At 44.6% G+C, this 22,922-nt stretch overlaps 2 protein-coding genes across 4 annotated transcripts in view; one reads left to right on the top strand and one right to left on the bottom strand.

Moving 5' to 3' along the window:
• Positions 1-22,922, top strand: part of PDE4A (phosphodiesterase 4A) — an 873,456-nt gene that overhangs the window by 391,343 nt on the left and 459,191 nt on the right. The gene's annotated exons all lie outside the window — the stretch shown is intronic.
• Positions 2,464-22,227, bottom strand: LOC140128096 (non-receptor tyrosine-protein kinase TYK2-like). Its single transcript, XM_072149484.1, is given in 25 exon segments — positions 2,464-3,162; positions 3,690-3,831; positions 3,974-4,084; positions 4,615-4,732; positions 4,820-4,992; positions 5,071-5,189; positions 5,269-5,461; positions 6,464-6,561; positions 6,654-6,804; positions 7,013-7,164; positions 7,244-7,379; positions 8,712-8,842; positions 8,845-8,914; positions 9,085-9,255; positions 9,779-9,897; positions 10,947-11,127; positions 12,269-12,386; positions 12,792-12,949; positions 13,071-13,262; positions 13,650-14,025; positions 15,650-15,813; positions 15,936-16,086; positions 19,407-19,530; positions 19,612-19,791; positions 22,109-22,227. Coding segments are annotated over 24 exon segments (3,555 nt in total). The 5' UTR covers positions 22,143-22,227; the 3' UTR covers positions 2,464-3,162; positions 3,690-3,696.

The following is a 22,922-nucleotide window of genomic DNA, read 5'->3' on the forward strand; positions in this document are numbered from 1 at the left end:
GATTTTCTAAAGATGCTACTGGGGGTGAGGGGTGAGGGGTGAGGGAGGGGGGGTGGAGTAGCCGGAACTTTGAGCCTCCTAGCAGAAATCTTCGGCGCACAGCTACAAGGAGCGTGCGCAGGACAGCAGGCCCACGGCTGTGCGATCACTGCTCCGAAAATCTGAGTCTGCGGTCTCCAGTATTATAATTATCTGTTCCGGGGTCTCTTGTGTTATTATTATCTGCTCTGGGCCCTGTATTAGTTATTACTGCAGTATTTGGTTCCTGGTGTTATAGTTAGTGCTTGTAAGTGATCATTTCTGGTAGTTGGTGCTTCTAGCTCTCAGGTGTCTCTTATTCACAGTACCATATTATTCGGACTATAAGGCGAACCATCAATAAAAGCCTAAAACATCGAGGTTCATATATAAGGCGCACCAGATTATAAGGATGAATGACCAGCAGGTGGCAGACCTGTACACAGTACAAGGCATCTGTTGTCTGTAAGTATGGTTCATATATAAGGCACACTGGACTATAAGGCGCACCTTTGATTTCTGAGAAAATCAAAGGAGTTTTTGTGCGCCTTATAGTCCGAAAAATACAGTTTATGAGATTACTGGAGATACCCCCGACATGTTCCAGATTTATCCCAGAGGCTTCGGTTGGATAGAAATCTTTAAGGCGCATTCGGACACCTTTGTTTTCTACACGACAGTCTCCGGCACTGGAGGACCCATCCTTTTAGGACACGGCTAGGGGTGCACCAGTCATGAGATGAGTTGAGCCTCTTGCCTCAGGCAGCACCACAATGTGGGGAAGCACCAGGGGTACAGTCACCTGCTACAGAGCAGGACCTGAAAAATAATGTCCCTACACATCTGATGTCGGCATGGCAGCGCATGGAGAGAAAAATAACCTGATATATCACTACTGGATGCCACAGAGGGCGCCGTACAGCTAGTCTCAGGCAGTTTAGGGCCACTCTTGGAATAAGAATTTATATTTCACGCAGTCTGTAGTGCGAATAGAGTTGTCAGACTTTATAAACCAAGAGATGGCGCTACGTTCCAGCACTGCAGTACTGGACCCCATTAAGTTAGAATTGATGACATCACAGTAACATAAAAAGCTCAGCCAGTGAGTGGTCTCATCCACTCTGCATGTATACAGTGACATCATGTACATTAACCCCTTAGTGTCGTAGCCTGAAAAGACTACTGATTGGGCATTTTTAGCTAATTTTCGTAAGCGCCGGTTTAAGGAGCATAACTTTTTTTTTTTTTTGCATGCTACCTTAAAATTATTTGCAGTGTTTTTTTTGGGACACAGAGATAGTTAAAAAGGTAATAAGTTTAAAAAAAAAGTTGAAACATTGTTTTTATTTGTATTTTATTTTTTATTGTATTTTTTGTGTGTTTTATTTTAAACTTTAAAATGTCCATCTAAGGGTCATATACTTTTTTTTTTTTTTTAAATGTACTTAATTTTTTCTCTTTTACGAGTTTTGCCCTGTAATTGGAGCATCTATAAGAGTTACAGGGGAAATGAGCACCCGTCACTGGTGGTGCTGATCAGAGCTGGACTGGGTCTAATTAGACGTGACCAGAGCCGGCTCCGCTCCTCTATTCATCGCGCTCATTCAGCGCATTGCTGTGAGGACTGGAGATGCGGGAACAAACCTCATCTCCCTTCTCCCTAGGGCCTCCGGGTGCCTCCGACACCTGGAGACCAGGTCCTGCTCCCGCGGCTAGCACCCGCTGACGTTTGGAGTCCGAAACAAGTTAAAGAATATGTACCCTCAAAATCAAGCATGATAAACCAGCTTCACAGGTTGTTACACTGTGCACAAGAATTCCCCCTACCTCACTGTGTGCTAAAACTCCTTGTTGCAGTGCGATTACAGCAGGCAGAGAGGGAGGGAGGGTAGTGCTCCTGCACAGTGTAACAGCCTGTGAAACCAGAGGCTCTAGTAAAGCTCCCAGAGTCCCTCTCACTCATTAGTATAATTTGTAAACGAAAGTAGTCCATTAAGAACAAATATAAGAAGATTACCCCAGTTCCGGTGCCTGGATCTATGAGTAATGTCCCTGGTTTATCAGGATGGATTTGGTTGGTAGATTTCCTTTAATTATGACAGCAATATTAATGGCGACCAGAATTGAGACGGTGCAGCAAAAGGGACCTTTACAATGCAATTTCACTTTTGTCATTGGGTTTTATGGGTTAATCTGCTGTGTGGCAAGCCTTTGTACACGTCTGAAAAAAAAAAAAAATCCATAAAATTCTAGGCGATTCAGGCCACCACTAGAGGGAGCTTATTCTCACTAGCGCAAACTGAATTCGGTAAATCCTCACACACTGAGCTCCCCCTAGTGGTGGCCACAGATAGCCCTAGTTTTATGAAGTTATGTCTTTCCTTTATGCTGTGTATTATACTAAAAGAACACAAAATCAACACCCAGACCACCTTCATCCCCAAAATGAAGACCACCAGGTTCCACTTGAGCAGTTTAATATTTCACATCTGAACAGGGGTCGATAGCCCCTACTAAGCAAAACTTAAGAAGGTAAGTTCATGATTATACAGAATAAGGGTGCCACATCTGGAGGTCCTCCCCGGTGGCAAGCAGGCACAGAGAAACACTAGACACATAGTTCACAGATCTTAAGGCTTCTTATGGAAAGGATAGGCAAGATTAGGCATCCTGAGGTGCTCCAGCTACTGAAGAACTACTAGTCCAAGCATGCCCTGCCAGCAGGCTGAGAGCGGCACACAGATCCAGAAAACACTTCAATATTGCACTAGCTTTAACATTTTGCGTCTTACATATAACATGCAACACAGGGATACTCCGGCCTGAGGGTCATACAGCACTTCATGAGATTCCCAGAACTTCACAGCTATAACACGGGGGGGGGGGGGCTAGAGGCAGCTCAGTCTGTCCCCCGGGGGGCTGCAGCCCATCATCACGTCCATTATTAGAGGGATTGTACAGAGCAGCTTCTCCCCTGAAGTGGTCAACAACTGCTCCAGTGACTTAAAGACCATCCACCGCCTGATCACAGATCATCCCACGTGGCGGTAGGTGGCACTGCCGAAACTGGTACGGGAACAAGTTGCAGGTCATGTGGCTGCTGCTGGTGCGGTCAATCCATGCTCCACAGAGTCAAAGCTTTACCTAAAAATAGAGAGTAATACAAGAAATGCAATGAAGCAGTTATTACACTGTGACATCACTGTGTGTATTATCACTGTACTGTGACATCACTGTGTGTATTATCACTGTACTGTGACATCACTGTGTGTATTATCTCTGTACTGTGACATCACTGTGTGTATTATCACTGTACTGTGACATCACTGTGTGTATTATCCCTGTACTGTGACATCACTGTGTGTATTATCCCTGTACTGTGACATCACTGTGTGTATTATCCCTGTACTGTGATATCACTATGTGTATTATCCCTGTACTGTGACATCACTGTGTGTATTATCCCTGTACTGTGACATCACTGAGTGTATTATCCCTGTACTGTGACATCACTGTGTGTATTATCCCTGTACTGTGACATCACTGTGTGTATTATCCCTGTACTGTGACATCACTGTGTGTATTATCTCTCTCCGAGAATACAGAAACTCTTTCGGATATGTGGTTGCGTACATTGATCTCATACAGAGCAGGGTCTCGGGGCCTCTCACCATGATATTAGCAGACACTGAACACGGATGGTGCCTGCGCCTTGTACGTGGTGTAGAAGGCTTTCAGGATGGGGATTAAGGTTGTAAATGATGGTCGGAAACTGGCTTCAGTTTCCCAGCAGTTCTTCATCACCTTGTATATCTATGGAGAGAAGATACAAATCAGGGACAGGGGAACATACACATCACAGAGTGAGCAGTACATGAGGAGGGCCGGTATAAAGATACATGTCCCCATTCCCTGACAGAAAACAGAGATCTTAACTACACCCCTCGCTGCTTACCTCCATAGGACAATCTTTTGGACAAGGAAGCCTCTGACCCCGATCCAGCAGATCGATTAGCCGCACCACCGTCATCTGTCCCTGGGTGACTCCAATCATCTCAATGAATTTCTAGGGGGAGAGGAACAAAGTTTGAGTATGGATATGGAAAGCAGCGCTAGATGCAATGTCACCGTGGCTGGCGGGTGCATGTAGACAAAGAAGAGCATATTTTTCAAATGAAGATGCACTTTTTGGAACTAAAGAGTCAAAGTGAATGTAACAGAGCTGTGTGAGTGAGAGTGAATGAATGTAACAGAGCTGTGTGAGTGAGAGTGAATGAATGTAACAGAGCTGTGTGTGTGAATGAATGAATGTAACAGCTGTGTGAGTGAATGAATGAATGTAACAGAGCTGTGTGAGTGAATGAATGAATGTAACAGAGCTGTGTGAGTGAATGAATGAATGAATGTAACAGCTGTGTGAGTGAATGAATGAATGTAACAGAGCTGTGTGAGTGAATGAAGGTAATAGAGCTGTGTGAGTGAATGAATGAAGGTAACAGAGCTGTGTGTATGATTAATATAGGACATATCCCACAGAATAGCTCCTTAAAAAAAAAAAAAAAGGACATCCAACATGAAATAAAATTATATACGTACAGTCGGGGGGCTTTGATAGGTGTCACAATTAGTCAAAAGTTCGTACAGGGTCACCCCAAACGACCAGACGTCGGAGGCATAGAAGAACTTGCATTCCTTAAGACACTCTGTGGCGTACCTAAGGGCAAAACAAAATACAATTTAATTCTAGCTCCAAACTTTATGATCATCAAGCAAGTAAAACATGGGGATAAGGGGCTCTTACCAGAACACCGGGCTGTCCCCGTCCTCCCGTACTCTGTAGTACTCGTGGCCCTCAGGCACGGCCTTAGCAAGGCCAAAGTCCCCGATCTTCACCACGTTCTCGTTCTCCACCAGCACATTGCGGGCAGCGAGGTCTCGGTGGATGTAATGCTGGGAGTGGAGGTACGCCATGCCCTATAAATACACACATTATTATTATACACCAGCCATCACTGCCACCTCCCCCGGGCCTGGCGATGGCAGCCGCCTCACCTCACAGATCTGCTGTGCAAACAGTAATACCCGCGGCAGGCTCATGTTGTGTTTGGGAAGATAATCCCGCAGGCTTCCCAGAGGGACATACTCCATGATGAGCTGGACGATCTTATCTCCTGCGGAGGAAGACAATAGGGGGATGAATACGGGAGAGGCCGAGAGGGAGGACGACGACTCACAGGATCGGGGCCTGACCTTGATCGCTGCAGCAGCCCTTATACTTCACAATATTCTCATGGTACAGGGTCTTCAGGATCCGGATCTCCGCTTTCCAGCTGGTCTCCAGCTGCTGACTGCAGCCCGACTTCAGCGACTTCACCGCCACCATCTCCCCTGTGCCGTCATTGTTGGGGTCATAGCAATATAAGCTCACCTTCCCAAAGTGTCCCTAGGGAGAGAAGGAGGTATTTTTTTGTTTAGTTTTTTTTAAAGATGTTGGCCACTTTACCTCATATTTTTAAGGGCAGGATAGCATTTCTTCATGTAAAGTGAAGCCTCATGTCTTTTACTTCATCCGCCAGACATTCCTGTCCACAAAATGGCCGCTTATGGAGGGTCATGTGATCTCCAACTGTCCATGAGTAGTATGATAAGTATTCATGAATATAACATTAAGGTCCTGGCAGGCTGATTTCTTACAGACAGAAGGACAGAGATCACATGACCTTCCATCTGCCGCCATTTTATGGACAGGAATCTCTGGCTGATGAGGTAAAAGACATGAGGTAAAATGATGACATGAGGTAAAATGATGACATGAGGTAAAATGATGACATGAGGTAAAATGATGACATGAGGTAAAATGATGAGGTAAATGATGAGGTAAAAGACACGAGGTAAAAGACACGGAGGCTTCACTTTACACACTTTCCAGTGAGAAATCCCACATCTCATGTCATATGGGCACCAAATGTGCAAGACCAGAAGTGAAAAATCAAAGTTTCGCAGCTTCGGTCACAGGATCCTTACTACTCCTGGTCTGGCCGTTACCACGGACAGAGGTTTATGAGGACGCAATAATGGAACATGGTGCAAATTTTTTATTTTGTAACTTCCCGGACCACAAGGGATTTACGCAGGAATTTATCCCTGATACACAATAAGATTCTGAACCCTGACCTCCCGCCGGGTCATTCATCTACCTACCGAAGTAGGACATATGGAAAAGAGACGCCTATGAGAAACATTACGTAGGGAGTATTCTTAGTACAGAGATAGGTGATCGGTGCAAGACTAGACGCTGAAATGGTCATAAAACACGCGTGAGAGTCCCATTTCAAAGGAACAGTGGCCATGGATAGGCTAGGCCGCTCCACTCATGTCCTCCGTCACTTCCCAATGTAGAAACCGGCAAAAAGATTTTGCATGACACAACAAGTCTAAAAAATACCTCTCCCAGCTCGCGGATCTTCTTCAAGTATCGCTTCTGGAATATGGTTGGGTCTGTGATGGAGTAATCAGAGCTGATGGAGCCAATGTCAGACAGATCTGTGATTGGGAAGAACACGAGAGGTAACAGAAGGAAGGGCGCAGGAGGCCTCATCTTCATGACTACACACATCACATCAGGTCCTGCTCACCGTGAGGCTGGAGCTGGGTCAGGTCTCGCAGGATGGTCCGGAATGAAGGTCTCCCCGAGGGGTTGTAATTATGACATAGATTAATGAGGTCAGCCAGCTCCTTGAAGGACGGCTCAGGGAGGCCCAGCTCCTTTTCGTAAAATCTTTCTTTCTGTAAAAGGAGGATAAACACAAGATTAACACAACTCAATACAACGAACACTAAACATTCATTTTTACTTATAAAATCCATTGTGCCAATTGACTTCAATAGATTGATAATCATTGTGCTGCTTGCAGCCACCACTAGAGGGAGCTGAACTACAATATTGTTCTACAATGATGGAGGATGCACACAGCTCATAGTGTTTTCCCATTACCTCAGAAGCCGTTCTCTCCTTTAAGGGAACTTCCCCGTTAAAACAGATTTCCAGCAAGGTTGTCCCAAAACTCCATTTATCGGCAGCCGTGCTGAGCGACGAGACGTTGCGGACACACTCAGGTGCGATCCAGGGGATCCTGTCCACCCGTTCTGCAGGAAGAACATGACATCAGTATGTGGGGCTTATATAAAGTTATCTACATTTTGAGGTCAATACATAATGCAGTACCTTCTCGGGAGAGCACTGTGAACGTCACTCCTGGGTCACTCAGCTTGATAAAGGGCGAAGATCCATCCTCCAGACCCTTCCTGGCTAAAAGAATATTCTTTGCACAGACATTTCCATGCACCAAACGCTTATCTTCCTGCAAAAACACAATCAATGCATATATGACATTACTGATCCTGTACTGATCCCGAGTAACATCCTGTATTATACTCCAGAGCTGCACTCACTATTCTGCTGCTGGTGCAGTCACTGTGTACATACATGGCATTACTTGTCCTGTACTGATCCTGAGTTACATCCTGTATTATACTCCAGAGCTGCACTCACTATTCTGCTGGTGCAGTCACTGTGTACATACATGACATTACTTATCCTGTACTGATCCTGAGTTACATCCCATATTACACTCCAGAGCTGCACTCACTATTCTGCTGCTGGTGCAGTCACTGTGTACATACATGACATTACTTATCCTGTACTGATCCTGAGTTACATCCTGTATTATACTCCAGAGCTGCACTCACTATTCTGCTGCTGGTGCAGTCACTGTATACATACATGACATTACTTATCCTGTACTGATCCTGAGTTACATCCTGTATTATACTCCAGAGCTGCACTCACTATTCTGCTGCTGGTGCAGTCACTGTGTACATACATGACATTACTTATCCTGTACTGATCCTGAGTTACATCCTGTATTATACCCCAGAGCTGCACTCACTATTCTGCTGCTGGTGCAGTCACTGTGTACATACATGACATTACTTATCCTGTACTGATCCTGAGTTACATCCTGTATTATACCCCAGAGCTGCACTCACTATTCTTCTGCTGGTGCAGTCACTGTGTACATACATGACATTACTTATCCTGTACTGATCCTGAGTTACATCCTGTATTATACCCCAGAGCTGCACTCACTATTCTGCTGCTGGTGCAGTCACTGTGTACATACATGACATTACTTATCCTGTACTGATCCTGAGTTACATCCTGTATTATACCCCAGAGCTGCACTCACTATTCTTCTGCTGGTGGTGCAGTCACTGTGTACATACATGACATTACTTATCCTGTACTGATCCTGAGTTACATCCTGTATTATACCCCAGAGCTGCACTCACTATTCTTCTGCTGGTGCAGTCACTGTGTACATACATGACATTACTTATCCTGTACTGATCCTGAGTTACATCCTGTATTATACCCCAGAGCTGCACTCACTATTCTGCTGCTGGTGCAGTCACTGTGTACATACATGACATTACTTATCCTGTACTGATCCTGAGTTACATCCTGTATTATACTCCAGAGCTGCACTCACTATTCTGCTGCTGGTGGTGCAGTCACTGTGTACATACATGACATTACTTATCCTGTACTGATCCTGAGTTACATCCTGTATTATACTGCAGAGCTGCACTCACTATTCTGCTGCTGGTGCAGTCACTGTGTACATACTTACCAGATAACTCAGGGCACTGGCAAGCTGTCTGGCCACGGTAAACTTCCATCCGGGGGTGATCAGTGATTTATCCTTACGTAAGCAGACGTCCAATGGTCCATGTTCAACAAACTCCTCCACCATGATATCTTATGAGACACAAAACAGAGAAGTGGGTACATGTCTGTAGTGCGACTCATCAGACTCGCAGTCTCGAAGAAAGCCTGAGATGTGAGAAGAATAAGAACAGTAAGCAGCAATAAAGCTGGAGATTAATGATGTGTGGTGAAATATAAAATAATCATATAAAATAATAAAAATTTCAAATAAAATTTTGCCTCAATTACACACCGGAAACAGCTTCAAGGAGAAGGACACTACACACATGACTTACCAGGGCTATGTCTTGGTGGCCAGGATCCAGCACTTTCAGGATGACCCGTAGATCGCGAGAATTATTGTTTAGTTCGCGATAGTCATAGTCCACATCGTGTTCTGCGCCACAGCTCACTCTCAGGACCCCTTCATAAATATTGGTGCGGGTCCCCTGACCCAGATGGGACTTCTGCAAACAAATGTAAAGCATAGAAGTTATTGTGAGTAATGAAGAAACCTACATACAGGCAGTCCCCGGGTTACGTACAAGATAGGGTCCGGAGGTTTGGTCTTAAGTTGAATTTGTATGTAAGTCAAAACTGTATATTTTATAATTGTAGTTCTAGACAATTTTTTTTTTTTTTTCCCCCAAATTTTTTTGCTGTAATGGGACCAAGGATTATCAATAAAGCTTCATTACAGACACCTCACAGCTGATCATTGCAGCCTGGGACTATAGTAACATCCAGAGAGCTTCACCAGTGGCCACTGGGGGCAGAGGGGTCCGTCTTTAACTAGGGGTTATCTGTAAGTCAGATGTCCTTAAGTAGGGGATCGCCTGTACTAGATTTCAGGTGTGAAGCCCAGGAGAGGCTGCAGCGAACCCTAGTCCACCACAGGAAGACGCAGAGACAGCTAGGTGAGAATTCACACTGGAAACCATGAAAATATTATTTACTGTTCAATTATGGACTTCCCCTTTAAGTACAGACCTGTGTGATTTCATTTTTGCGGATCTGGTGGAAGCTCAGCTGACTCAGGTTTAGACTCTGAGAAAATGCATTCTCCTTACTGTTCTTTCCTTTCCGACAGATGGTTAAGTTGGAAATTTCTGGGGGGTAAAAAAAAACAAAAAAACACAGATACATTTAGTGATTTCTGATGATGTATGAACAATTATTGTAGATTGTGTACAAGGGAATCCTATGGAGACATCATTTAAAGGGAGTCTTTATTTGATAATGAGTGTTAGGCTTTCAGGGGAACCTGCCATGCCAATGAATCCATCCAAAATAAATACTTCATTAAAAACTAGGACTAAAAAGAATCGCTCTTATCCCTGAATGGTTCCTTTCCATGGCTGCAACATAAAAAAAAAAAAAATCAGTTTGTAAACTTGTATTGGAGATAAATCCAATGACATTAATGGAGTCCTGCGTATGCAGTGTGCACTGCATTGCCCTGCCTCCAAAGCCCTGATTGACAGGTCTCACTGGGAGGACAAGCTGCAGTGTGAAACACCAAGAGATCTCTGTTACATCATTGAGCAATTCATGTCATGTGAGCAGGGTGCTGTCATCCAAGGTCCTGTTACATTTGCAACTTTTACCCCGTGTATGTATCTGATCACATGAAATCACAGCAAGTTCCATTGAGGATTAGAATTACATGGAGGCTGCTGTAACTTCATGTGATCAGATACACACATGGGGCAGGCGTTGTAAACATTGCAAACTGGGTAAAGGACCTCCGACGACATCACCCTGGTCACATGACATTCTGAAAAGAGGCATCGGACAAGGAGAGTTGCCTTTCCCTTTCAGATTAATTTGCAATGCTGGGAATAAGTGCTGAATTAACAAACTGGTTTACCATCAGTCTAGATTATTAGATGTCTTAGATGGATTATTACTGCAAATCATTTTATCAGTAAATCTGTCGTGATTCACAGCGTTCTTAAAGTCACATAAAAAAAAAAAAAAATCAGTCTCCTTCCCCCTCTAGTAGCTGCAGAAAACTACTATATACAGAATCAGTCTCGTTTCACCTTCTGGCAGCTGCTAGAATCTCAACTAAAACCGACTATATATGTTTGCCTATTTCCTAGTTTGCTCTAGACTACACTGCTATGTCAATCAAGTATCAGTTCAGTGCTCTCACCTCCAGATTTTGGCAGGACACATTGCTTCACATGGAAGACCTCCTGGCCGGATTTCAGCGTGCAGCCCCGCAGGCTGTCTGTTAACTCCTTGACGCAGGGAAAGCCGCGATCCCATTGCTCCAGTGTGTACAAATTGTCCACTTTCTCTATCCGTAACTGTCTATAGCTGAAGCCTTTATTCTGAGAAAGACAACAACGAACATTTAAAAGGAAACCTACCATGAGGAATCTACTATCAGAAGTAGATGTCATGGTAGATTCCTCCTTCTGCCCCTGCCCTAATATGTAATTTAATAATCCTTGAGCCTAACCTAACTTGTTTAAAAACTTTATTTTAGGAATATGTAAATTAACTGCAGAGGCTACTGGCTAAACCACGGCTAGAAGCTAAGGCTAAACCACGCCCCCGTAGCCTCTGCAGTTAATTTACATATTACTAAAATAAAGTTTTGTAACAATTTAGGTTCAAGGATTATTAAATTATAGATTAGGGTAGTGGCAGGAGGGATCTACCGTCAGATCTACTTCTTATTCCTTAATGGTCGGTTTCCTTTAAGACAAAACTATAAGGTAAAATAAAAAACAACAACTTACAAATATGTATTTCATCATTATACCAGAGAGAACTGCGCAGCCACAGTTACTGCTGCACAGTTCTCTGCATCTCTTCCCTACATATACCTCTATGTTCAGTGACAGGACAATGGTGAAGTGCGGAGGTATGGGTAATCAGCTGGAGACCTGCATTAACCCTTCAACTGGGTATTTTTAAAATTAATAGTTTTTAATATCCACCTCACTTCCTTCAACCCCGCTATTCCAGGGTGATCCTAATTGTTTTGTGTTAACTAACTGTCACTACCCTAGATCATCATAAATCCATGTAGTCGCTATTACTGACCTAAATTAGCATAGATTCACACTTCCATCACTGCCCTAGACCACCAGGAAGACTTAAAGGGGTTTTCCCACAAAACAAGTAAGGCCCTACTTACCCACAGGATAGGGCATAACTTGCTGATTGGTGGGGGTCTCAATGATGAGACCCTCACAGATCATAAGAACGGGGGTGGGTTTGATGGGGCCTGAGGTCCGACCCCTAGTCGCTCCCGAAGATGAGCGGGGCAGGCAGCCGTGCATGTCCATTCATCTCTATGGAGTCAAGGGATATTGCTGAGCGCAGCGCTCGCCAATCTCCGTCAGCTCCATAACTTGGTTCCTGAGAAAAACCCCTTTAAACCAATGGACCTACAGAATAGGTCGCCGGTTAATCAGCCATGAACAGGCCACACAGACGTGGCGGGGGCCACCACCGACTCACCTGATTGCCTCCTTTCACTGTCAGAATGAGCCGATTAAAGTTATAGGCGCTCCACCGGACAATGTACACGCCGTCCTCCGGTTCCTCCCGTTTTAGCCTCTGGATGACATACTGCTCCCTACAACATCACAGAGAGGTACAGCGAGTAAGCAGGGGTTAGCAGGGGGCATTACAGAACATTGTAAGGGTGTTTAACCTTATCCATGCCAATACAGTCTTATTTATTAATCTCAACCCTTTATATGGAGGACTCGTGGTCCACACGGCTCCAGGAGCATCTCTTTGGGGTTTGTGACCTCACTGACGGGATGTGAAGCAGAGGTTGGGGGTCACAAGAACATTTGGCGGCTCCTCCTTATGTCCCATTAGGGTTAAGTGTTCACTACTGGAGAGCACTGGTTTTATCTGAAGGATGAATTTCTAGCATGCTTGCAAGAAGAAGACACCTCCATCCCCTCATGTGAAAGCTTTACTCATCCCCCCTCCCCCATGCTATACGACTACGCACTCTGTGGACACCTACTGTAAGGGGCCGTGAATCCCATTGGATATACTCATCACCAGGCGTGGAGGGGCCACTTCATGGCACAGGTAGTGGTTGGAGTCGGTGGTGAGGCGGAAGTATCCGTCTACCAGTGAGACAAACGACAATGCCTCTTCATAGGAAGGCAGAACAATCTCCTGCAGAGGACACCACACAGAAGAGGAAAAACATTGGTTACCAAAAAGATCTGGTGGGAGCTGAAGAAAGGCCACAAAACAGGCCACGTAATCCCCATGTCCTTTGGGGAGCGTCACCCACCAGGCAGCGATTGTCCTGACAATTGACGCTGACTCGGCTCTTGCTGACCACGATGTGGGTGATGTCCTGGAAGTCACAGAACTGCTCCCACTTGGGCTCAACCGTCTCCGGCGCCGGTTTTCCCGCTTTCTGTGCCTTGTTACGGCTTCTCTTACTGAAGTAATGTCTGTGATGGCTGCTTTCTGTGGATTGCTGAATGATAAAGTTCATAGATACATAAATCATAACTACATCAAGGTAATCGTTTAATTTGCCAGCAGCGCCCCCCGAAATGAAGTATTAGGCTACATTCACACTACCGTATGGAGGACGTATATACGGCTGACATATATACGGCCGATATACATCCTCCACAGGCGGCAATGGGCGCACAGCTCCCTACGGGAGCGGTACAGTGCTGCACACGTGCGCCATTACTTCCTATGGAGAGGGGCGGGGGTGAGCTGCGCTCACATCCTCCTCCTCTCCCTGTGCACTGCCGTTGCCCGCTACGGTACGGGCGGGCAACGGCAGTGTGAATGTAGCCTTACTATTCAGGACAGGACTAGTCCTCCAGAGATGCATCATAACCGTCCTCACCTCTTCCTTCTTCTGCCTCCACTGGATCCCGTCCATCCCACTGACCAGGACCTCGTGTGTGGTAGTCACCTCCCTGCCCCCAGACTCGCTGGGGTCTACGTAGCCCCCGTTGATGTAAAACGGAAGTTTCTCCCCTTCGGTAGGAAGCTCCAGGCTCAGAGTCCTAAACATCTCGCAGCCAAATCTGGGCGCCAGGTTCTCCAGGGTGGACAGGTACTTGTACATGACGTCCTCCTCGCTCAGCTTCCCGGCGCTTACCGTGTGCAGGTGGAAGTGACGGACAAACCTCTTGAAGACGCTCCTCATCCGGAACTTTGTAAGATAGTTATTCTGCTGCATCTGCCGGCAGAAGGATTTGGGGATACATTCCTTAAAGCTGCGGAAAACAGCAAAAAGATCATCAGTGAGGTCCATCTAAAGAACGGGGTCACCTGGTGATCAGTGGAATCTGGCGTCTACAAGCATCATCAATCACGAGAATGTAACATCTGTTCCAACAAATAGATAGTGGGGCTTGATGAGCTATGGAGTAATGGGCTCCAAAAAGTCATAAATCTACTGATCACCTATACTGCTGGTCAGGGAACCTGTCAGCAAGGTCCACCATGCAGTCAGTGTTAGGTACAATCCATGGAGAGATGTGTTATGACACCTTTATGTGTATCATTAGTAGCAGCAGGACTGTGGAAATGGATTAATAATCCAATAATGTAGCTACACCGATTGAAATGGGAGGCATTGCTGTATGTAATATCATAACACTAATGACTTCTCCCCCATGTGCTGATAGGACTGATCCCTATGACGAGATCCTTAGTTCTTCCACGGAAGCAGCGGCCATCTTTCTCCTTCTGTTCGGCAGTCCGATCGCAGAGAGAATTGGACTGTATTGAGAGCTCAGTCATGATGAGGCGTCTCCCATGCCCCCTATTACATTGTTGTTGTTGTTGTTGTAGTTATTACTTTTATACCCATAAGGTCTGTACTGTAATGATTTCTCCCCACAGAATTCGGAGTTTCCCGGTCTCCCATGTGTGGCCTCCTCGGTGCACATGATGTAGCTTATACTCAAGAGTCACGTGTGATATTTTTAGGTTTTTACTGCAGTGCAGCTATTTTGTGTAGGTTTTTTTGTACAGTTATAAAAATCAAAAACATTGATTTGAAAAAAAAAAACAAAAAAAAAAAAACAAGTTCCTCACACTGCTGTGCGCTTAGCTTTCTCCACAGTCTGTCCCCTACGCCATGATTAAAAGCTGTTGGAAGGATTATCACAGTAATTTAAAGAATAGAGGAAGGGGTGTGGAGCAGCTCAGTGCACAGCAGTGTGAGGACAGGCCATCAGAGCACTTGGAGAGGCTACAAACCTGAATATTAAAATCTATTTCACATTCCTCCTGCTGCTACACATAAAGCGTCATTACACAGATCTCTAGGGACAATATACAACAAATGTCTGCAGAGAGCACAGAGCACAGAAGTGTGAGGCACGCCCCTAGTACACTTGGAAAACACTTGCTGCTACAGACAACATACACAAACTGTATGGTTACACATCTCTCCAGGGACAATACCCAATACAGCCTGCACAGAGAGCAGCAGTGTGAGGATACTCCCCAGTACAATCCTGAAATATAAATCCATATTTCACAGTCCTGCTGCTACAAACATACACAAAATGTATGATTTCACCAATTTTCATGGACTGGAGTGCAGGTTCCCTTTAAATAATACCAAGCACAAGGTTCTCATTCATCACCAAATTAATCAGAAAACAGATTTGCATATTTCTTATGAATCAGAGGATGAGACCAAAAAAACAGCGAGACATAAGATAATGACTTCTTTGTAATAAAAACAAAACAGAGATAATAAACCACAATCACTGACTAAGGAAAACCACAGCGGGGGATGATAATGAGATAATCATGACGATGGCCCCTCTGATGGAATGGTATGGTCCAGGGGACATGGAGTCTAGGGGGCAGCACTACACTGACCTGATCTGTTTGGCCACCTCCTCCAGAGACACCTTCTTCTTGATGGCGATGTGTGACAGATGAAGGACGGCCATGCCCAGGCTCTCGTTCTTAAACTTGTGGACGTCCTGCTCACTATGGAAGTCCTTCAGGGACACCACATCATTCACAAAGTCAAACTTGCCCTGTGAGAAATACATCGATATGAGGCCTCCCTGTATATAAGGGATCACATCTAGGATGGAGGACCAATCACACAACCATACATGAAGGAGGCCATCACAATCATCCATCTCTAGCACGTTACCTGCTCAAACAGGTACTCAAAGGACGCCAAGTCCAAGATGGCGCTAGACTGATCGACCCGACTCCGGTCCTCACTGTCACCAGTCTTAGGAACGTTACGACAAACAACAGGTTCCTTCTCATTCATCCCATGCCAGTTCCTGAAATAATATCTGAAAACACAGAATAATAGGATACCACATCATGTAATAGGAGGAGATATAGGAGAGGATATATGGAGTAATAGGAGGAGATATAGGAGAGGATATATGGAGTAATAGGAGGAGATATAGGGAGGATATATGGAGTAATAGGAGGAGATATAGGAGAGGATATATGGAGTAATAGGAGGAGATATAGGGAGGATATATGGAGTAATAGGAGGAGATATAGGAGAGGATATATGGAGTAATAGGAGGAGATATAGGGAGGATATATGGAGTAATAGGAGGAGATATAGGAGAGGATATATGGAGTAATAGGAGGAGATATAGGGAGGATATATGGAGTAATAGGAGGAGATATAGGGGAGGATATATGGAGTAATAGGAGGAGATATAGGAGGAGATATGGAGTAATAGGAGGAGATATAGGGAGGATATATGGAGTAATAGGAGGAGATATAGGAGGATATATGGAGTAATAGGAGGAGATATAGGGAGGATATATGGAGTAATAGGAGGAGATATAGGAGAGGATATATGGAGTAATAGGAGGAGATATAGGGAGGATATATGGAGTAATAGGAGGAGATATAGGAGGATATATGGAGTAATAGGAGGAGATATAGGGAGGATATATGGAGTAATAGGAGGAGATATAGGGAGGATATATGGAGTAATAGGAGGCGATATAGGGATGATATATGGAGTAATAGGAGGAGATATAGGGAGGATATATGGAGTAATAGGAGGAGATATAGGGAGGATATATGGAGTAATAGGAGGAGATATAGGAGGATATATGGAGTAATAGGAGGAGATATAGGAGGATATATGGAGTAATAGGAGGAGATATAGGGAGGATATATGGAGTAATAGGAGGAGATATAGGAGGATATATGGAGTAATAGGAGGAGATATAGGAGGATATATGGAGTAATAGGAGGAGATATAGTAGGATATATGGAGTAATAGGAGGAGATATAGGGAGGATATATGGAGTAATAGAAGGAGACATAGGGAGGATATATGGAGTAATAGGAGGAGATATAGGGAGGATATATGGAGTAATAGAAGGAGACATAGGGAGGATATATGGAGTAATAGGAGGAGATATAGGGAGGATATATGGAGTAATAGGAGGAGATATAGGGAGGATATATGGAGTAATAGGAGGAGATATAGAGGAGGATATATGGAGTAATAGGAGGAGATATAGGGAGGATATATGGAGTAATAGGAGGAGATATAGGGAGGATATATGGAGTAATAGGAGGAGATATAGGAGGATATATGGAGTAATAGGAGGAGATATAGGGAGGATATATGGAGTAATAGGAGGAGATATAGGAGGATATATGGAGAAATAGGAGGAGATATAGGGAGGATATATGGAGTAATAGGAGGAGATATAGGGAGGATATATGGAGTAATAGGAGGAGATATAGGAGGATATATGGAGTAATAGGAGGAGATATAGGGAGGATATATGGAGTAATAGGAGGAGATATAGGGAGATATATGGAGTAATAGGAGGAGATATAGGAGAGGATAAATGGAGTAATAGGAGGAGATATAGGGAGGATATATGGAGTAATAGGAGGAGATATAAGGAGGATATATGGAGTAATAGGAGGAGATATAGGAGAGGATAAATGGAGTAATAGGAGGAGATATAGGGAGAATATATGGAGTAATAGGAGGAGATATAGGGAGGATATATGGAGTAATAGGAGGAGATATAGGAGAGGATAAATGGAGTAATAGGAGGAGATATAGGGAGGATATATGGAGTAATAGGAGGAGATATGGGGAGGATATATGGAGTAATAGGAGGAGATATAGGGGAGGATATATGGAGTAATAGGAGGAGATATAGGGAGGATATATGGAGTAATAGGAGGATATATAGGAAGGATATATGGAGTAATAGGAGGAGATATAGGAGGATATATGGAGTAATAGAAGGAGATATAGGAGGATATATGGACTAATAGGAGGAGATATAGGAGGATATATGGAGTAATAGAAGGAGGTATAGGAGGATATATGGAGTAATAGGAGGAGATATAGGGGGATATATGGAGTAATAGGAGGAGATATAGGGAGGATATATGGAGTAATAGGAGGAGATATAGGGAGGATATATGGAGTAGTAGGAGGAGATATAGGGGGATATATGGAGTAATAGGAGGAGATATAGGGAGGATATATGGAGTAATAGGAGGAGATATAGGGAGGATATATGGAGTAGTAGGAGGAGATATAGGGGAGGATATATGGAGTAATAGGAGGAGATATAGGAAGGATATATGGAGTAATAGGAGGAGATATAGGAGGATATATGGAGTAATAGAAGGAGATATAGGAGGATATATGGAGTAATAGGAGGAGATATAGAGAGGATATATGGAGTAATAGGAGGAGATATAGGAGGATATATGGAGTAATAGGAGGAGATATAGGAGGATATATGGAGTAATAGGAGGAGATATAGGGGAGGATATATGGAGTAATAGGAGGAGATATAGGGAGGATATATGGAGTAATAGGAGGAGATATAGGGAGGATATATGGAGTAATAGAAGGAGATATAGGAGGATATATGGACTAATAGGAGGAGATATAAGGAGGATATATGGAGTAGTAGGAGGAGATATAGGGGGGATATATGGAGTAATAGGAGGAGATATAGGGAGGATATATGGAGTAATAGGAGGAGATATAGGAGGATATATGGAGTAATAGGAGGAGATATAGGGGAGGATATATGGAGTAATAGGAGGAGATATAGGGAGGATATATGGAGTAATAGGAGGAGATATAGGGGGGATATATGGAGTAATAGGAGGAGATATAGGGAGGATTTATGGAGTAATAGGAGGAGATATATGGAGGATATATGGAGTAATAGGAGGAGATATAGGAGGATATATGGAGTAATAGGAGGAGATATAGGGAGGATATATGGGGTAATAGGAGGAGATATAGGAGGATATATGGAGTAATAGGAGGAGATATAGGGGAGGATATATGGAGTAATAGGAGGAGATATAAGGAGGATATATGGAGTAATAGGAGGAGATATAGGGAAGGATATATGGAGTAATAGGAGGAGATATAGGGAGGATATATGGAGTAATAGGAGGAGATATAGGAGGATATATGGAGTAATAGGAGGAGATATAGGAGGATATATGGAGTAATAGGAGGAGATATAAGGAGGATATATGGAGTAATAGGAGGATATATGGGAGGATATAAGGAGTAATAGGAGGAGATATAGGAGAGGATATATGAGGTAAGTGACATAAGGGAATGACATTACTTGCCTCATCCTAAAGTGCAGGAGCAGTTTCATATCTTTTGTGATCCTAAATTCATGATTTGGGGGGTACCAGTACTTTGCTTGTGCATCAAATAGGGCAAATAACGTATAGCAGAGCGGTGTGATACCTGCAGGATAGAGATCACATATAACTATACATCATTGCTACCTCACAGCTGGACTTCCAGCACAGTGTTGCAGTTCCTCACCGAGCCTCTGTGCCACGTGGATGCAGATCTCCTCGGCGGTGGCGACGCTCTGCGTGAAGCTGACGTAGTGCTCCTTCCCGTTGCTCCAGTACATGAACACCCTGAGCCCGGCTCCGGTGAAGGTGCAGCCCTCCATGTCAGAGTCGCTGTTTCTAACCGTGCACTGACACAAAGCCATCCCTAGAGGGCAGAGCAGGGGAGTCGTCACAATGTGTCAGACACTCTGTACGTATACCCTGGCACAGGATCCGCTCGCTGTCTACGTTACATAACCCTGAGACCTTCAGTATTAGGAAATCCCCGTAACTACACAATGTCACAATAGCCGCTGCAGACAATCCAGGACGCGAGAATTATTTCTTACCAGATCATCCAGAGACGGAGGATGATTCACAGTTCTGTGGAAATATGAAAAGCTGAATCTTCTCTATTGTCCCTGTTATCAGCCACCCCAGGCTTATGTACTGTGACAACAATGTATCAAAATTTAGAAAGATTCTTTATGTTAATACTACTATACAGGATTGCATTGGGGGAGTGTCCTTACACTGCTGTGCTCTGTGCTCTTTGAAAGATCTTCTCACCTCTGCTCTGATTAAGATCTGAAGCAGGCTACTGATTGGATACCAAAAAAGACACTCAGAGAAAAGGGGAGGGGCTTTGAAGAAGTTCAAAGCAAAGAGCACAGGGCACAGCAGTGTTAGGACACAACTTCCAGTACACTTTATGGATGTAAAACTGTTTTTAGAGCCCTGCTTCTACTACTAACATACACAAAAGGTGTGAATACAACAGGAATAGGATCATTAAGAGCCCTGGTGGTCAGGCAGCCACAAAGATGGGACCACAAAACCTGCCAAACAGCCAAATATTGCATGATATAACACCCACACAACTGATCTGATGGTATTACGGGTGTACGGCGCATGCCATGATGTAGCCCAGGTCTAAGGGTCACAGTAGTGTTGGTATATACATCACATCTACCACCACAACTCAACCACATCCACGTGAGGAGGACTAGACTGCAATACCAGAGAAGTCCCCCGGAAGGAAGGGACCATGTCTTGCTAATCTCATCTCTTATCAGATATCTCTCTGATGGTTCTCCAAATGGTTCCACAATTACCCAAGAACTAAGGGTTAAGGAAGAGGCAAGAGGTCATGATGTCCATGAGAAGAAGAAGACAATAAGAATAATGGAGCAATAATCTGCAGAGAAAACTACTGTAAACATTACACGTCTAGAAATTAGAAGGACCAGGACCAAAAGGTTAGGAGACACAAGAGCAGGGCTCTGGATTACTTTTGAGATGAAGGAAAGGTATTTATTTATACCTAAAATGTTTTTGCCCCAGTAATCAAAGAATGGAGAAGGAACAGGATCACAACACTGACCACCTGAGGACAACAGTAGAGGACATGGGAGGAAGCTCCTGGATTTTGATCTACTTGGGAAGTATAAGACAAGGAGACAGTAATATCTAGAAGACCTCAAATATATTAAGGGGGACCAAGGTCAGAACAGCGTCCAACAGGAGAAGAAGACACAAGAGGAAGATCCTGGATTATGATCATATCTAGAAACCATTGGGACTACAAGCCCGTATGGTTCAGCTCCACAATTAGATATTGTACAGAAAGTAGAAGGACCAAGACCACAACACCGTCCAACATATGGGACAGGGGAAGAGACACAAGAGGAAGATCTTGGACTGTTATCTTGGAAGATAACACAAGAGGAAGCTCCTGGATTATGATTTCGGGAAGGCAACACAAGGAAGTTCCTGGATTAGGATTTCGGGAAGGCAACACAAGGAAGTTCCTGGATTAGGATTTCGGGAGGACGACACAAGAGGAAGCTCCTGGATTAGGATCTTATCAGGAGCATATCTAGAAACCATTAGGACTACAAGCGTTTACTTTTTATACAATATCTAATTGTAAAGGTAGAAGGACCAAGACCACAAGACCGTCCAACATATGGGACAGGAGAAGAGACACAAGAGGAAGCTCCTGGATTATGATTTCGGGAAGACAACACAAAAGGAAGTTCCTGGATTATGATCTCATGCGTGAGGAGAAGCCATGGATGCAGAAACCATGAGGACCATATGTAACAGAGTCATCTGCTGAATACAAAGACGATATCATGCAAACATCGAGGACCACATATGGCCAGAGAAAGACCACACAGAGGAAGCTCAAGATCATCGCGGTGTGAAAGAGACTACAATGTCCTTGGTGGGGGTGATATCCAGAAGACACAGGGATCTCCTTCCCCGCACCTCCTAGTCACAGAGACAGTAGGAGGACTATGACCACAAGGAGGTGCACAATGAGCAGGTGACTAGGACATCCTGGACTATGAGAAGATAAGGTAGTAGTAATAACCAGAAGACTTGAGGACCTCACCCAACTTACAGAGAACATTGGAGCCTCTCCAGGTGTGACCTTCCTCGCCCGCACCTTATTTGTTCCATCAGTTTGGACTCACCAAATCTCCGCCACAAGCTTCTCAGAGAGTCCATTCTCTCACACGAGCCGTGACCTTCACCAGAGTCACAAGGAACAAGACAAGAGCTTGTGGCTTCTGCTACGTGTACCCGAGACAGGAGGAGAGAGAAGGAACTTGTCCTTCTGTAAACACTGACATCTCCAGGTGCCAAATTATTATTATTATTAAGGAGGTGACTCTGCGGGGAACCAGTGCAAGAACCTCCCCCCTACTGCAAGAGGTAGTAACGGGATTGTCACCTACGGACATCCAAATGCCATGGTGGGGACAAGGACCAAGTCCAAGAGTGGACCACCAGATTCTAGTGATTCTCCTCGGTGACTCAGCATAGAGGGAGGGATGGATGAGGACCCCTGGACCGGGCGATGAAGAGGGGAGATGGGTCAGGGGCACCGTCCCAGGCAGAGATGAAGGGGTGAGGGGAGAAAGCACGGGTGTGGAGGAGGAGCAGAAGGGACCACCAGAGAAAGAGTTGGGAAGGGTGCGGACCCCCGGCAGATAAAGAGGTGATGGAGGGGTGAGGAGGACCGAGCAGCAGAGAGGGGAAGGGTCGGGGGCACAGACAAAACATCAGCAAAATAGATAGACTGAAAGTACAAGCAACACAAAACAATAAACAGAAGTAAAAGTGAAAGAAAAAAAGTGACACAAGAAACGTACCAAGAATAACAGGCCGCAACGTGGAGTAACAGGCCCCAAACCTATCCACAGGCCACAGTACACCGCAGCCAACCGGGCCCCACCGCTCCGCAGCCGACCGGGTCCCACCGCGCCACAGCCAACCAGGCCGGCC

Source organism: Engystomops pustulosus, chromosome 4 (assembly GCF_040894005.1).
Source record: "Engystomops pustulosus chromosome 4, aEngPut4.maternal, whole genome shotgun sequence".
Classification (NCBI taxonomy): Eukaryota; Metazoa; Chordata; class Amphibia; order Anura; family Leptodactylidae; genus Engystomops; species Engystomops pustulosus.